At 44.2% G+C, this 17881-nt stretch overlaps 3 protein-coding genes across 3 annotated transcripts; 1 reads left to right on the top strand and 2 right to left on the bottom strand.

Annotated features, from left to right (window-relative positions):
- Window positions 1-197: 197 nt before the first annotated feature.
- On the bottom strand, window positions 198-7551 carry LOC308329774 (mitochondrial ribonuclease P catalytic subunit-like; the record flags this gene model as incomplete). The annotated part of the gene is made up of 10 exons (XM_080784272.1): window positions 198-579; window positions 759-963; window positions 1566-1714; window positions 2896-3006; window positions 3840-3969; window positions 4088-4135; window positions 4574-4881; window positions 5551-5785; window positions 5959-6097; window positions 6792-7551. The coding sequence occupies 10 exons, from the start codon at window positions 7549-7551 to the stop codon at window positions 415-417; spliced, it is 2250 nt and encodes a 749-aa protein (XP_080640398.1). The 3' UTR covers window positions 198-414.
- A 4849-nt stretch (window positions 7552-12400) lies between these two features.
- On the bottom strand, window positions 12401-13363 carry LOC308329927 (ubiquitin-like domain-containing CTD phosphatase 1; the record flags this gene model as incomplete). Its single annotated transcript, XM_080784472.1, has 1 exon — window positions 12401-13363. One exon carries the CDS (start codon window positions 13361-13363, stop codon window positions 12401-12403), a length of 963 nt encoding a protein of 320 aa, XP_080640598.1.
- A 572-nt stretch (window positions 13364-13935) lies between these two features.
- Window positions 13936-14364, top strand: LOC308329773 (succinate dehydrogenase assembly factor 2, mitochondrial-like; the record flags this gene model as incomplete). Its single annotated transcript, XM_080784271.1, has 1 exon — window positions 13936-14364. One exon carries the CDS (start codon window positions 13936-13938, stop codon window positions 14362-14364), a length of 429 nt encoding a protein of 142 aa, XP_080640397.1.
- Between the last annotated feature and the right edge of the window lie 3517 nt (window positions 14365-17881).

The following is a 17881-nucleotide window of genomic DNA, read 5'->3' as shown; positions in this document are numbered from 1 at the left end:
ATTATTTGGATGACTACCTTTACTTCTACTTGAGTCATGACTTTTAAAGTCATCCTTTGTTTACTTCAGGACATAATCTTGGTTACTCTACCCACTCTACAAAACACATGATAAACGGATGATAAAGATAATAATACGTTTGAAAGAGTCCTTCTGTTGCATTACATTTATTAGAGAATTTAATTTGCAGCTCCACAGTTGAATGATGACACCATACTGTATGAGAGTTTGATGTGAGTGGATTAATGAGTTAATTGTGGGTCCAATTGGTTGCGTAAGAGTTAAATCAACCACCTCCACATCCCCTATTCTGGGAATTCCGTGAGCTTGTAGATCGGCTATTATTGTGGCGACGAGATTTGCAGTAGAGTTGTTGTAGATGGGGTTGGGTGTAGAAATGGGTGAGCCCGGCTGTTACGAATGAACAGTTCGTCCCACATGAACAGTTTGGTTTGTCTTGGTGAGACACAGCCATCGTTGTGGTACTTCACAGCCGGTCCTCTCCTCGTCCGAGTCGTCAAAAGGAATATGCCAAGTGTTGTCTCCACTCTGTACTATGGTGTCATAACCAGGGATACTCTGAAACACACACACACACACACACACACACACACACACACACAGCAGGGAAGCAGAAATTGTGGACGTACAGTAATAATATAGTTGGTATAATCATATGCCCCCACAGCCATTTGAAAGACTGTAAACTGGCTACATTTTCCCTGTCTCCTCCCCGCTCCTCCTCCTCCTCCTCTCACCTGGAAACAGACACTCCCGTTGGCTGCGATGCGTCCGTCCACCGCCAGCCGTTGTCCTCGCTGCCATTTGAAGAACAGGCGTCTGGAGCCTCCGTCTGGCAGGTACGCCTTCACATGCAGGTCCCTCATCAGGGCGCTGCTCAGGAACCGACAGTGTTTCCCAGAATGCAACGCGGCATACAGGAGGAAGGAGGAGTCCTCTGAACTGATAAAAGTAGAAGTGGTTGCACCACTTAAAAAATATATATAGTGGCAGGTGGATCAATAGATGCAGATTGAGGTTATGTAAAGTACAGACTGGCAGAAAGAGATGGGTAGGTCAGCAAGAAGATGGATATATCTACTGAATTATACTGCATATCTACATGCTTATAGGGTTAAAATCAGAATTCGGTTCAGTTTACTGTAGGTTAAGAGTTAAAATGGCTGTTAAAATCACTCTTTTATGACGGCTGACTGGTGATAACACTGCATTGACATCGGTAACATTTGAGGAATGAGGATGTTTTCTTAAAACAGAGGGGACCAGTGGTTGTATACTGTATCTCAAACATTTGCACTGGCGGGAAAGGAGTATTGGCCGCTTTTTATTTAATGTTACGGACTATGTTTAGCAGAGCGCCTCAGCCTGATGGCCTCAAAAGTCTAATATCTCCCCCAGTCCATGGGGATTGTCCCTTTGGTCTAGTGGTTAAGATATTGGACTTTCACGCGGGAGACTCGCGTTCGATTCCCGGGTGTTACATAATAGGAATCACCAATGATCATAATAATGTGTTTGTATATTATATTCTCAGAGGGACTTACACGTTGTCAGTGAAGAAGCAGTGTGCCTTCTGCTGGATAAGGCTCATATGGTGTTGGTCCCAGGACCTGGATGGCTCAAGCATGTGTTCCCTGCCCAGAACCAACACAACCTGACCCTGACGCTCCAACTCCGACACCACCGCTAACACCTGGGATGGAGAGAGAGAGAGAGAGATCACAGGTAGGGTAAAACAAATGCATACAGTAAAATGCAAGGCTGGGTTGCCTACCCTGGGCTCCCAAAATGTGCAAGGCATGCATATATACCACCCCAGAGATGTGTATCCATATGTGTGAGGGAGAAGTAGAACAAGGATTTTCATTGTACCGACCTACGGTTCAAGTCAAACATGAAGGCATGAGGCCAATTTGAAACAATTTTGGCTGTTCTACTGTATGTGTTCTGAGTGTTTCCAGTGCAATGTGACGCAGGTCCACAGTCTGCTGACCAGTACTGTGTGAATCAATGTGACAGACAGGCCTGCAAATTTGCCATTTTGAACTTGGACAGGAAAAGACTCGCTCACCGTATAAACAAAGAAGTAAAACTCCTTAGACTTGAGACTTAGAAAAATATATTTTCTTTTATTTTAAGATGCTGTGCTCATGGTGCTCTGTGCTCATGGTGAGATTAAAAAGCAAAACGTTTTCGGTCCTCAGACCTTCGTCAGTGCTATGGTTTTTTACAGACAAAGAACTTGCTTTTAAACAGCTTCCAAATAATACAGCTCAGGTGCTGTGCATTACTAATTGGTGACATCACCAGATTGTGGGCGTGGACATTACAGAAGAGATAAATATACAAAATCAAAGTTATATATGAAAACAAAAATATTGCATACATCACATGTTGACAGACTTATATAATCACTCTTTGAATATAACTTTTTACTCTATAGGTAGCACCATTTTGAACTTGTTAATAATACTTAATTAGCACACTTTTGACTTGAGCTTGTTAAAAGAAGACCCAAAAAGACAAACATTTGGGGGTGTCCATTTTGATTTGTCCTGGATCACAACACATGCACCATCCGATGCGAGACAACGCAAAATGCGTCGCATATAGGACCCAAATAGCCCATACCCGCTTTACCATGGGACCGCAACCATCCATCACTACAAGTCCTTTAAAACCACGGTGATGCTATATCCATATACATCAAACCACTTTTGTAGATGATTTAGTACCCGGCATATCTCTAATCTACAGTGTGTATGTGCCTATACAGTATGTGGAACCTAATGGATGGCATCTATGGCTTATAGCTTCCAATCACACTTCATGTACTGTACAGTATATATCTGTCTGCATGTCTGGTTTTCTCACCGTCTCCGACTGCTTGCCTTTGGTTGTGATATTATTGGCCACGTTCAGTCCATCTACGACCACATGAAATGCCGGCTTCTGCTTCACAAATTCCTTGAACCTAGTAAACTCCTAGAGAGAAAGAGAGCGAGAGAAAGAGAGAATGATGGGAGGATGTGAAAACGCGTTAAAAAAAAAATCTCAGGTGTCCGAAGAAATCAGAACCCCTAATTAGAATATGGGTACAATAGATTTAATACATTAAATGAAAGTACCTCTTATACGAATGGGAAGTCAATCAATCAAATATGGTAGACACAGACTAAATTTCCCCGATCTTATCCGCCTCCCCACCTTCAGCTTTTGCTGTAGTGAAAATACCAAGTGCTACGGCTATGGAAACCAATTTTGTCAAAGCCTATAGATGTTAATTAGCTAATGCTAATTAGCAGAAATGGAAATTCTAAAATACTGTAACGACCCTGCAAAAGATTGGCGTTCGACTCCAGCTCAGCGTGCTAAACGTTACATTATACTGTGTGTATATATATATATACATATACAATATACATATACAACATGTGCTTTTTAATACTTTAATATATGTAAATTTGTATAAATGGACATGACAAGTTACAGGCTAACGGTTGTGGAAGAGTTGTTTCAGTATTTTGTGCTTCTGATTCCGATGTTTTCAAGCCTGCTGGATCGCATTTTATTATATTTCACTGCAATATTTGAATATCGGACCTCATTTCTTGTTCTTAACTTCTATTTCTACACACACACACACACACACACACACACACACACACACACACACACACACACACACACACACACACACACACACACACACACACACACACACACACACACACACACACACACACACACGCACGCACACACACACATTTTGCACCATTAGTCCAAATCTGTGTGTGCATACAGTCTAGGGTGTGCACCTTGGCTGTAGTTTTCTTGAAGACATCTTTTCCTTGGATGTTAGTCATTACTACATCTTTCAGTTGTTGGTACTCCTCGGTAGTTAGTTGAATGGACTCTAGCACAAACCCACAACATCTGCACACACCCCTAAATCCACACAGAATGACAATGAACAGCTTGATGATCCCAAAGACTATTTTGCAAACAATATATTCTTTTAGGGCTTGGGATAATACACACAAACGAAGAGTGAATATATATTTACTTAGTGGTGATGGTGGGCCACCTTCCTTTCCATTTCTGCCCAGGAAGACTGGAGAGAGAAAATGAGAAAGACCGCAGGTAAAGAATAGTGTGGGAGATGGTGGGGAGGGTTTATGAGAAATCATGGTAGCCTAAGTTAATTCAAGCATTACTACAAGATAATTAATTACACCCTTACTGTTAAAATAAGACGTAATATGAACAGGAAGGATTGTTAATGTCATTTTATTTTGTATAATGTGTCATATAATCCCATATGGGAAATAATTTGTTCGTTCGTTCGTCAGTCCGTTCTTTCTTTCGTTCGTTCGTTCGTTCGTTCGTTCGTTCGTTCGTTCGTTTGTTCATTTGTTCGTTCGTTCGTTCGTTCGTTCGTTCGTTCGTTCGTTCGTTCGTTCGTTCGTTCATTCATTCGGTTCCATTTATAACACTGTAGTTGAGTAAATCGTATGTGTTCTGCTCGGGCATCCATTCTCGGCAGTCGTACCTTTCAAACCAGGTTTTGACGGTGCCGACCAGTCTCTGCTGTGGATACACCTGGTTGTCTCTCATGTTGCGCAGAATGCCCAGAAGCCTCTCCTGCTGCTCCGACTGAGGACCGCTCCCTGGTTGCTCACTCCCTGCCTGTCCCGCCTCCCTCTGTCCTCCTCTGAACAACACTTCCCAGGCGTCCTGGTGTGGACCGCTTCCCTTGTCGGTGAGCTCGTCGTAGAGTGCCCACGCCGTGGCTGAATCGCCGTGCATGACGGCTCCACTGATGACTTGGCTGTAGTTGCGAGGCGAGGGGAGGGAGACCTGTGTTTGGGTGTTGACATTAAAACTGGGAGCAGCATATGACAAGGCACGTGTTTTGGGTTTCTCTCCCAATTGTGCCATTTTTGCTTCCCCAACCGGATTCCAACCAAATGCTTCCTTCCTGGCGAGGGAAGCAAAATGGTTGCCACAAACGGTGACAAACCGGTTGCAAACATAGCTCAGAGATCAAATGGTATGTGTATATCATTCATATCATCATTCATATCCATGCAAAGGTATGGATTTTTACAGTGACCCCCACTATAATACTGTATATTATTACGTTTGTGCAGAATTCCACTCTATCATCAGCAGGTGCTGCTGCTATGTAACATGTTTTTAGCTTAACTGAGACCCTGCACCTGTGTGACTCTTTCATTCAAGTCCACAATAGATGGAGACCAGCCCCAGTTTTATTTGGATGAGATTGCCACCGCTCAAATCTCTAATAAAGTTAATTAAAACACTCGGGGCAGTATTAAAAAGTAAAATGCATCACTTTGAATTAAATTGGAAATAACAATTGCATTACGCGATTTAAAGAAAACATCACATTTGGGATATGAAATTGTGATTATATTGCCCAGACCTACTGTAGTACAACACTGGAGTACAGTTCTTCTCCAATGACTGAGATAAATAATATAATAATATGATCAGTCAGTCAACCTTGTTAATATCCTGCAGGATGTTGAGGGCCTCCCTCCACCTCTCTGTCTTGCTGAAGGACTTGATGAACAGGGAGGAGGCAGCCGTTTCCAGCGACGGAAAACGTGCGCACATCATCTCGTACACGTCCGACACCTCGGTGTCATGGCCGCCCGCCACGCAGGCCTTCAGGTAGCTCAGCAACAACTCGTAGGACAGGGTGTCCGTCTCGCTGACGACAAACGTCAGCAGGGACCTGAGAATTACACGGGGAGGTCTTCAGAATTATCTGCAAAAAGGGTTTTTTTCTGTTGTTTTTAGGTGCATTTATATGGAATCTCACAAAAGGAGATGAAGACACTTATCTACGCACACATTAACATGTACCCTTTCTTGCACACAGACAGACAGACAGACAGATCTGCTTACTTGGCAATATCCAGGTCTGCCCTGTATTTGAACAGTGATGACATCATCTGATCATTAAAGCACTGAGGATTAGATGATGCCTCTTTCATCTCCCTCCAATCAGCATCAGATAGAGGGCAGTCAGGAAGAAATTCCGGCCCTGGCAAATAAAAGACAATTGGAAAAATGTAGAAAAAAATGTAATCTTGTCTGCAACTCCAACTAATTCTGTCCAATATTCACACGCATCCATACACAGAAGTCATGTGATCACAATGAATCACTGAATCACATTTTTTTTAAATATTCCGTTGCAATTTACTATAGTGCCGCTTTGGATACAAGCGCTATATAAATACACCATTTACTATAACTGCCTTCTAAAGTTTGCTGGCCCTGGGTAGGCTACCTGACCTGGCAGAGACCTTTTTCTTTTTTTGCATTTATTTTATTGTATTTATTTACAATTACAATTTACAACAGTTGTTTTGCATCAGAGTGCGTGGACGTTTCACTAAACTGGCAGAAGGAGAAAAAACTATACATACATATAGCCACAAAATGTAGGTTTGGGCATTTAACCATGTGAAACCTACTGGTGTCCCTATTCGGGCATGTCATAATGTTCAGGAAAAAAGCCGAACAATAACTGTAAATGAGGTTCTGAACGGCCTTATAACTGCCCACACAGCCCTATATGAGACACAGACTGAGTAGAAAAAAATTGTACCATTGTATCATGATTATTAGTGAGGACCTATTATTATATGAAGATAGGTGAAGTGGTCCTTTATTAGTTTTAGGGAGAGAAAGTAGTGGTGGTCTCAGTGTGGCCACCGAGCTCCGTTTCCTACCATAGATGTCCAACTGCTTCTGGTTCATGCAGACCCGGGCTCCTGCTGCGTTCCGTCTCGTAACACGGGTATCCTTGAGCTGCTCCTGATTCATGCAGACCCAGGATTCCTCTGGGTTCTGCCTCGCACCGTACGAGACGGTAGTACGAGTCATACTGCAGGTGTCCTTGTACAGACTAGTGGCCTCTTCTGCGGTCTGCCTCGTGCCACGGGTGTCTTTGTACTGCATCCGGTTCCGGTTCCAGACCCTGGCCTCTGCTGAGCTCCGTCTCTTACCGCAGCAGCCCCCCCAGGCCCTCCGTAACCTCCGTAGATCATTACGGAACGTCTGTCTAATGAAGATGTACACGACGGGGTTCAGGCAGCACCTCAAGAAGGCCACGCACTGGGTGATGTCGGTGGCACAAAATAGGTTACTTTTCTGTTTGTAGTCCACGATTCCGCCAATGTCCAGCGTGGCCAAAAGCAGGACCACGTTGTAGGGCGCCTGGCTGAGAAGAAAGACTGCCACCTCAGCCAACGCTAACTTTTGCCCGAGTTTAAATACAGGAACGTTGAACCTATATCTGTAAGCTGCTTTTGAAATGGTAAAGTAGTAGAAGCCCATGACCAGGAGCGGTATGGCGAAACCCACGACGAACTGACTCATCTGCACGCTGAATGCTGCATGAAGTGGTTCAGAGCTGCCAGCGTAAGGCGAGCAAGTCTGGTTGTTGACGCCGGTGTACATTATCTCCGGTGCAGAGAGGACGAGTGCCATGATCCATATGACAACGGGTAACGCCTTGCAGCCCGGGGACTTGTATAAATTGATTTTGAAACTGATTTTGACATATTTAAAGAGGATAGATTTATACATGCTGATGAAGGACATCCACAGTATGCTGCTATAGAAGCTTACCGTGTAAATGGTGTACATGGCTTTGCACACTTCCTGGCCAAATGGCCAGTCTGACACGGAGTTGACTGCCCAAAAGGGGAGACACATGGAAAAGAGAAAGTCTGCCAAGGACATGTTGAGTCCATGCACTGCATACATCCTCCTCTTTTCGTGGTGGAATATACGAGAATATATACAATATAGGATAGCAAGTATGTTCCCTGTGAGTCCCAGGGAGCAGATTATGTAACAGAAGGTGGGGATGAACCAGGATCGAAATTTGCAGTTGGATGCTTTGGCTTTCACACAATTCGTAGTGTTCATGTCAGAATCCATAGAGTAATCACAATAGTCCTGAGTGGTGGTATTATTCTCAGTGGTGTTTGCCTGGGTGGTGGCATTCTCCAGAGTGTTGGCATTCTCCTGAGATGAGGTCTGCAACGTCAAGCAGATGTTTCAACAAATTAGATATTGACTACTTTGTGTGGTACTTCTTTGCGATTTTCTTTTACAATAGACAACAATAGTTGTATCCTTAATCCTAACATGTTTTTTATTGAAGGAATGTCCCAGGAAGATAAATATCAGTAGGCTAGTAGAAACCCTTCAAGTTTTCTGGAAAACAAAAAAACAAACTCACAAGACAAACACAAACCCACCCGCCCAACCCCCTAACCCCAACAAAGTAAAAAGACAGTGATAAGTAGGGAAGAAGAAAAAGAAAGAAAAGAAAACACCAGCCAGAAATGTATCGGAGATGACGGCATGTGATAGTTACACTTGTAGGTACAACATATTATAATAGAGTAATCTTAACCAAAACCGCTCTCAAGCACTTGAGGGGCCACTTGGGGCACGTGTTCCACCACAGGAGACTGACCACCTATCCAGCAAGGACTGTCATATTTTCAAGAAGACGTGACCTTTTTTATTTGTTGCATAACGAATTCTCTCCATGTGTAACTAACACATTGCCCAAGACTATAAGCCACTGCTGAAACACAGGGCTAGCTTCAGATTTCCATTGCCAGCAATGTGCACAAGGAATTATGCATATCAACTTTTGCCCTCCATGAGGCGGTTTAGAGTCCCTACATTTAAGAAAAACAGACTAAAGAACTCTTTAGACAGTCTGTCTTGCTTTTAAACCAAAATCGTTAGGAACAAGAACATATCCACTGGTTAGTGGATATGTTCTTGTTCCTGATTGTTTCTGTGATTTTTGTCCTGTAATGTCAACCATTTTGTGTTCTATGGTCTTGTCTGTATCTTGAACGGTGATGTCATTGACGCAAAACAAATGTCAGTGCAAGCTGACAATAAAGTTATATCGTATTGTATCGTATAAACGAGAGCATGCTGCAGCTGGCAATTATGACTGAGTCATTCGTGTTTTGCTATGCACACACACAGAGAGAGAGAGAGAGAGATACCTTAAAATTCAAGGTCCATATCAGAAGCACCAACAGACGAATCTGGAACTCTGAAAGTCAAACATTTAGAGGTGTACACTGTATGATAATGTCTGATATACATATTCGTAACTGGTAAGTTGATTTTCTGTCTAATGCTATACCCTCAGGTTATGTTCGCATAGGACACACTTGGGCTAAAGGGAATAAAACTTGAAAACATCTAATGTCATTCAATATACCAAGAACTAGATGTGAATGCTCCCAAAGGTATACATATTCGATTGCACATACACACCACCACAACAACACCCTATCAATGGAAACTTTTGGTAAGTTACTTTACCGTTAACAGAGGTCATCTGGACTGAGTAATTTTGGACTCCCGATCAGAACGGAGAGAGTTGAGAGACCTCTGCAGTCACGTTAATCTCTTAAGACAGATTCCAGTGGGTTCCCCCGATTGTTTCTGCATATAGAGTAGAATAGATGACGCTTGTTTTACCGTCGGTGATCGAGAAAAGCAGACAGTCCTCACACCTTCTTTTTTCTCTTCAGCTCTATCATGTGACAGGAAGCCATAGTCTCATGCAACAGGAAAGCGCTCAGTGCGTGCTCCCTCCTGCACTTACCCATCACTGCATGGCGTAACAAACAATACATGAAACATAATTAGTAACAAAGCACATGCAAGGTGTAACATTGTACTGGGGTGTTTAAGCTGCCTCTCTGAAGGCTCCCCTTGAAGGGTGTGTGCGTGTGCGTGCGTGCGCTCATTGGCTGAGCATGGAATGTGATGTATTATAATAAGAATGGCTCACTTCACACGGGTGTGTTTATTTATTATATTTTATTTATTTATTTTGGGGGGGGTAAGTGTTTTCTTTTAAGGGGTGCTAGCCCCTCCAATGCATGGCTTTGAAGAATATGACATATGGCAGCCAAGTCTATGGACTTGTAATGTTTGTCTATAGGGTACTTATTACGTAAACCGTTTGCCAGCCAAGTCTATGGACTTAATGTTTGTTTATAGCACTAAAAGACGACTTGTGATGTCATGTGGCCAATATACAGACACGGCACAGACACGAGACACGTGTTTTGTATATGTGAGAGCAGCCCTTTTCTCCCTTCTGCTTTGTATATGTGAGAGCAGCCCTTTCTCCCTTCTGCTTTGTATATGTGAGAGCAGCCCTTTCTCCCTTCTGCTTTGTATATGTGAGAGCAGCCCTTTCTCCCTTCTGCTTTGTATATGTGAGAGCAGCCCTTTCTCCCTTCTGCTTTGTATATGTGAGAGCAGCCCTTTCTCCCTTCTGCTTTGTATATGTGAGAGCAGCACTTTCTCCATTCCGCTTTGTATATGTGAGAGCAGCCCTTTCTCCCTTCTGCTTTGTATATGTGAGAGCAGCACTTTCTCCCTTCTGCTTTGTATAATGTGAGAGCAGCCCTTTCTCCCTTCTGCTTTGTATATGTGAGAGCAGCCCTTTTCTCCCTTCTGGCTCTCTGGCAACTATAGAATGAACTCCCCAGACTCACTCCCAATCTTCCTCTGTAGTCTGAAGACTCTTCATACTCCACCTCAGTGGAAGCCCACCACCATGGCTCACCATGTATAGCCAGTACTTGCCAGCCAGCTGGCAGCCTCCGATGAGAGGCTGTACCCTCACCCACGCTAGCAAGGAAAGCTCAGAAACTTCTAGTTTAATGCCGGCAAATGGTAAATTAAATAATTACGAGTAAGATAACCACCCCCTGGCGCCTGTCAGAAGAAATCTGCTGATCCCCCTGACTAGATATAGACACAAAAACCACACTTGTGCTCTTATCATCATACATCACATTCCGTGCTCAGCCAATCAAATCATCACAAATTTGGTACAGTAACACAAACACACAAAGCTGGGCATAGGCCTTCAAAAATAAACCTCCCTTCTTAGATAAGAACTTCTCCCAGTGTTTGTGGTTGAGACCAGTGAAGTCGTCCAGTTTGGCTATCTCTTTGATGTATTGGGCCAGACACTGCACAGAGAAGGATGGTGTGGCACTGGTGTAGCAGAGTGTCTCAGAGCCTCAGCCTGAGGTCTAATATATCCCCCAGTCCAACATAAACTAGACCCTTTGGTCTAGTTGATGTTGGACTTTAACCCGACCCGAGTTCGAATCCTGGGCGTTACACTGGCACTGTGCATCTCTAGTAGTGTGCCTCAGCAGCCGGTCCTTCGCCCTGGCAGAACCGGCTCCGGAGGAGTTCACAGTCCCAAAGAGGCCACTGCAGGATCCCGCCAGGGCGCCACACTGGCCTCAGTTTCAGGAACAGCTATAGAGCCCCCATGCCAAAGAAACAGATAACTCCCTCCCCAGCTGAGGAGTGCCCCCCAAGGCCCATTCTCAGTGGTAGCCACTAAACAGTCAGAAAGGAGGAATAAGTTGTGTTACAGAAATTAAATTATGGGGGGGGGGGAAAGGATAGTGTTGACCTAATGTAGGCCAGGTATGTTAAGGTGCATGCGTGCGACAAAAATTGAGAACTAAAATCGAGTTAAAAAAAATAATGTTTCTAGCATTATTATCTCCACCGGGGCAGACGGCCGAAGGCTGTTTGTCTGAAATCTGAATATTTGTGGCACAGATGAAATGCTGAAATCGCCTTTATGGGCAGGCGTTTAGTCCACCCCCTCACTTCTAGAGCCCCTAAATGCTCATACATACTTTTTTGGTGATAAGAGTTGAGGCCATCTTACTCGCGGTGATGTCCTTAAGGATTGACCCCGCCTACCTGTGGTTTACCCAACTTCTAGACCAATCAGTGAACGGGGTGATAGCTACAGAGTGACTTGTCTGATAGTAAAAACAGAGAGATGGGTCTGTGTCCGGTGATAGCTGATCATCACCGCGACTGACGTAATGGTGTAGTTTTCCAACCCTTTAAAAACTACACCGCGGTGATAAGCGATCACCAAAAACTGGAGTACAGTATGTACTGTATGAGCCTTAATTCTCTCGTCTCCAGCCCCTAAAGACTGAGCGTTAATCTGGGCCTACAGTAGGTAAGACAACTTTTGTTTTCCGAAACTACAATTACAGCCTAATACAAATATGCTTTTACGCTATGACGTAAAATTGTTTGTTTAGGACAAAGTTTGTGAACATGCACTAAAAGCTGGACATAGGAGGGGCTGGCGACCCTCAAAAATCACACTCGTGATGCTCTTATCATCATACATCACATTCTGTGCTCAGCCAATCAAATCATCACAAATTTGGTAACACAAACACACAAAGCTGGCCGGGCATAGGCCTTCGAAAATAAACCTCCCTTAATGATGGTGCTTCTTAGATAAGAACTTCTCCCAGTGTTTGTGGTTGAGACCAGTGAAGTCGTCCAGTTTGGCTATCTCTTTGAGGTATTGGGCCAGGTTAAACAACTCGCTGTCCTTCTCTCTGTTCACATGAGCATTCATAAAGGGACGGATCTTCAGGCCGTTCTGTGGGTTCATGAGGAAGTTGCGTCTGATGTCGTCAAACATGATGGTGTTCCTCCTGCTGTAGAACTCGCCGTACTTGCCCCAGATCACCCCCAGAGGTTTCACGTCCAATACCCCTTTCTTTGGAGTGTGTACAGTGATCATGGCCGCACTGTCCAGCATGAACGCGATCTTGTAGTTGGGGTTGGCCGTCACTCCCAGCTCCTTCATTTTGGCATCAATCCACTTCATACCCGTTGCGGACCAGATGACGATGTCATAGTCCTCGTAGGCCGAGGTCAGAAACTCGTGGAGGAACGGCCTCATCAGTTCCTGGCCCGTCTCTGCGCACGACTTGTGATCGAACAGCGTGTAGTCCACGTCCAGTACCAGCAGTCTCTTGCCCTCTCTGGGCGGGTTCTTCTCATCCACCTTGTAGTCCTTCACTCTGCGTGTGATTTTAGCCAGGTTCTCCTCTCTCTTCTCTATGTCCATGACCTCCTCCTCGATATCGAAGTCGTTCACCACCGCCGCGTCCGTGTCCTCCGGCGGTGGGGCCAAAATGTCTCCCAGGCTCTCCTCTCTGGTTCCCATCATCATGATCTTGGTGTTGGGCTTCAGCTTCAGGGAGCCCAGCTTCACCTCGTCCTCCGCTAGCTTCCCGTGGACCTTTAGTCCCAACAGCTTCTGTCTCTCGGGCAGCACTCCGGTCACGCTCTTAATGGACTGTTTGAGATCCATGACGGTGTCCTCCTCCGACAGAGAGCTGATGGAATACTCTTGACCGCACCACTTAATGATCATCGATACAGACATGGTTGCTGGGAGAAAACCTGCGAAAATCACGACGACTCCACTCACGCACGCAGTCAGTTATCTCCACGCAAGCAGGGTTGACTACGGGGCTGAGCTACCGAGAAAAACAGCAGGAAAAAAATTCCTTTAATTTTCCAGTCAAAGATTAATTAAATTAAGTTAGTTATCTCCTGTAGATGGAAATGTCCTTGACCAATAACTAATAAACCATCTCTACCAGAATATTGTCCAATCAGAAAAGGGCAGGACATATACACATATTGTGATGTCACTGTATATTGTCACCGTATATTGTCCAATCATATGAGGGCACAATAACAGTGTTCTTTATTAGCGTGGTTTGCCGATCGGCAGATATCCGCAAATGAAATTGCCTTCATCCAGTGACATCAGCAATGATGTCACCAATATACGAATAAGGAGAGACATGTAATAAGGGGAGAAATGCGGTGCGGCAAAACAAAACGGTTACATTTACAAGAGAGGTTTTTAAGATGCTGTCGGCTCTCTTAGCGAATAGGGTTCTTAAAATGGTATGTTGGGCACCATGGAGGCCAACAGTGACTGAGAGGATGTTTTCCGGGCAATTATGTCATCATGCACATCACAGAGAGACACCCAGGGGAACCAAGGTCAACCTGAGTCAGGTCTCTTTTCCCCCATGGGAGGAAAAGAAAGGAGAGTCCATTGACATCAAGAGACGCCGCTTGCTCTATGAGAGTCGCAAGAGGGGCATGTTGGAGAACTGCATTCTGCTCAGCCTTTTTGCAGAACGCTACTTGGACACAATGACAGAGACCCAGCTGCTGCAATATGACAGGTTGATCAACGAGCCTAGCAACGACTGGGACATCTACTACTGGGCCACGGAGGCCCAGCCCACTCCTGATGTGTACCAAGGAGAGCTCATGGAGTTGCTGAAGGAGTTCACAAAGAACCGGAACCAGGAGCAGAGGTTGGATGCCCCTGACCTGGAGTACCTGGCCAAGGAGAGCCAGTGACTCACCCCTCTGAATCACTGTGGTTCTCAAGGTGGAAGGGTCCCAGGGGGACCCAAGCTAAATTGCTGATACGAACCAAATTGACCCTTTAGGGTCTGTCTAACTCGTTGACAGTACAATTGGAGTTCACTACACTTTACTCCCTACTGTGTATTATAGACAAATCCACAGAGGGGTGCCCTGCAGGCCGGGCGGTAGGCAATCAATGCTGCGGTGTCAAGTTGTGCTTAATGTGACACTGCAGCTATGCTTGCGCCCAGGCACCCCTCCATGCATTCATCTATAGGGAGTCACAAGGACTTTTGGTGTACTCAAAACATCTTTCCAGGGCACTACTCGGGTCAATTATGTCATTGAAGTTGCACAATTAAAACATCCCAGATCAGCATTGGCTGATGGACTGATAAGGACCCCATGGGTGTATTTAAAGATGGAGTTCCGTGATGTTTGTACTTTTTCTGTTTTGTATGCGTCTATGGAGTTAACATTGCTTAATAGACAAGGTGTGGTTATAATACTCACATTTATTTTCATGTTTCTTCCTGAAAGCTGAAAGCCATTGAGTCAAAAGGCCCAATTGAAATACACCATGTTTTTGACATCATAACCCTAACCCCTCCATTTTGTAATGAATTTGGAGAAAGCTCTTGTAATATTTGTTGTATTTAAATAGTTCTTGTTTCATTTTGGCTGACAAAGTTTCATGTGTTTAGCAGAAATATACAAATCAATAATGCATTCATACAAAATTTAAATTGGAAAAAACAACATACTGTATCTGTGTGTCTGTATCCTTTTATTCCCATATATGGAGATCCCTGATGTCATCATTAATATAAATCATAGTATACTTGCGTCATACAGTACTCTAGTGGGTACTGCACTGTACACTGACGGGTATTAAATAACCAAAGGGCAACATGTGTGAGAATTATTGCCCTAGTAAAATTCGAGTTTTACGTACTGGCAGCAAGCATCGATCTTTCCAGCAGTTTGCAATTAACTCAGATCACAAAGGCAAGTACTGTAGACAGATCAGCAGATTACCCCCGGGTCGCAAACACTCAACCAAATAGCGAGATATACCATCATCCGTTTTTACGTCTGGCGGCTTCAGACTCGCCTCCTCGGGAGACCTGATGCAGATCTGAACCCATTTGATTTGGCGTCAGGCACCCATTGCGACCGACCCTTGCCCTTGCTGACGTTGTACCGAGATACCAATCGCATATATGGATGCTGAACAGGCGACAGAGTGGATTGACAATTTGACACCATAACCAGGTTCACGTTAGCGTCCATAATGAGGAAGGATTATATGGGACAACTGACCAATTTGGTTTAATATAGACAGGCCGGCTAACCAATCGGATACTTATTTTGACGTATTACTTTGCCAGTCCGCAAACCCGATGGTTTGGGTTAAGGCCAATCGTAGAAGCGGATTAATTCAATCTCCCACGTACAGATGAGATATTCGTGGTTCTTTGCATTCTTTCTGTCTGGATTACAGTTTGGCTCTGCACAGCTCTGTGAGACACACCGTTCCGGATGATGAGTTATACCCAGACACAGGGTGACTTTTGTGTGACGGACACACAGAGATTCCATGACACAGTATAAAGAGAGGATGGGGAGGGCAGCACTCCAGGAGTTGGTGTTGGTTCGTCTGCACATCATCGTTACATGATACAGTAGTATACACACTAGGGGTGTAACGATACATTTTAACAGCGATTAATTGATGTATCACAATATACATGGTTGACGATACGATACATGGACGATATTGGTTCATTATGGCGATACAATATGATTCAATGATTTGAAATCGATACAGTAACTATTTAGCAAATACATTAAATATGTTTGAAACTTGTGGATAGTGCAGGTTTTTTAAGGGAACGATTTATTATGGATATAAATAAGTAAACACAGTGATTCTCTGGCAAATAGATGGACATATTGTACACATGTATTTGAACACATTGACAAACCCACGCCTTGACATGAACACAGAGAACACACACATGTATTGATAGACCAAGTTATATGGAATGGAAAAGTAAATCTAATTATTTTTATTTTTATTTAAAAAAATAGCAATTAAAATTGCTAAATACAATGCACTTAAATTGATTATTTACAAAATCATTACAAAATGATCCGATACAGATTATTTCCATTGCAAAACGATACGACACAAAGTCAAATGATACAATACGGTATTTGCATATCAATATACTTTGATATTTTAAATTAAAATCTATTTTTCGATGCAGTTACTATATTGTTACACCCTATTGACAACGTGCACAAACTGCACAAGAACTTTGAGAACGGTTTATCCCCTGACAGACAAACAGACAGGGTTGAACACATTTGGCGCTGATCGGTCCAGTGGTTCACAAGATTTAGCCCCACAGACCAAATCTCCTTTGGACACAACAAAGGTGGTGCAAACAGTAAAGAAAGCAAAAGAGATGACATTACTTATTAACTCTCAACATTCAGAACTACAAAGAGGACTTTTCTCCAGTATGGAGACTGTAACGGCAATCGTTCACCTTCCAATCTTTGTTGCACGTTACTTCACAGGTGGTAGGAGCGATCGTACACAGCAATGCACACAGAAACATAATAGACGGATGGATGTCCAGTCATAGAGCTCAGTTTCTGTGTTTATTGACAGATGAGATGAACATACCAGTGATAATAGCAATGTTATTTTGTCTTCATGCTTCTGGCTGCTGCTGTTACAGAAATAGTGTGCTCCCATTCTCTGTGTCCTATAGTCCTGTGGCTGATTACTGCACCCGAGTCACCCTCTAAATACACACCCAGTGCTGTCAATCCAAAGCCCCGCCACCAAAAAATAATATGCCAACAAAATAAGTCACCATCCTAATGGCTCCTACAGAGACGCTGGTGTCTCCTCATGTGAGCCAACTCATTGAAATACTTGTCACAGTGTTGACAGTGAAAGGGCTTCTCTCCCGTGTGGAGGCGCTGGTGTTTCTTGAGGTTAGACGAGCTGTTGCAGCTCTTGTCACAGTGTAGACAGTGGAAAGGTTTTTCTCCAGTGTGGATGCGTTGATGTCTCTTCATGTTCCCCAAATCGTTGAAACCCTTGTCACACTGCGTACACCGGAAGGGTCGTTCTCCAGTGTGGACCCGCTGGTGCCGCCGCAGTCCACCCGTCTCGGTGAAACTCTTGTCACAGTGTATGCACTGGAACGGTTTGTCTCCGGTGTGAAGCCGCTGGTGGTTCTTCAGGTGGCTTGACAGCCTGAAGCTCTTGCCGCACTGTTTGCAGTAGTAGGGTTTCTTCTGTTCGGCGTGGACAAGCTTGTGTCTGTCCGTCATCGGGCAGTAGAGGTTGTGGCTCCTCTTCATGTGCTTTTGGAATAGGAGCTGAGACGTGAAGGCATACGTACACTCGGAACAGGAGAAGACCCGGAGAAGAGTCTGGGGAGACTGGGACCCTGCGCCGAAGCTGCCACTATAGATGGCCTCT

The sequence above is a fragment of the Protomyctophum bolini genome (genome assembly GCF_963924005.1).
Source record: "Protomyctophum bolini genome assembly, chromosome: 15".
NCBI lineage: Eukaryota > Metazoa > Chordata > Actinopteri > Myctophiformes > Myctophidae > Protomyctophum > Protomyctophum bolini.
Note: the sequence above shows the minus strand (reverse complement) of the source record. Positions and strands in the feature narration are given on the sequence as shown.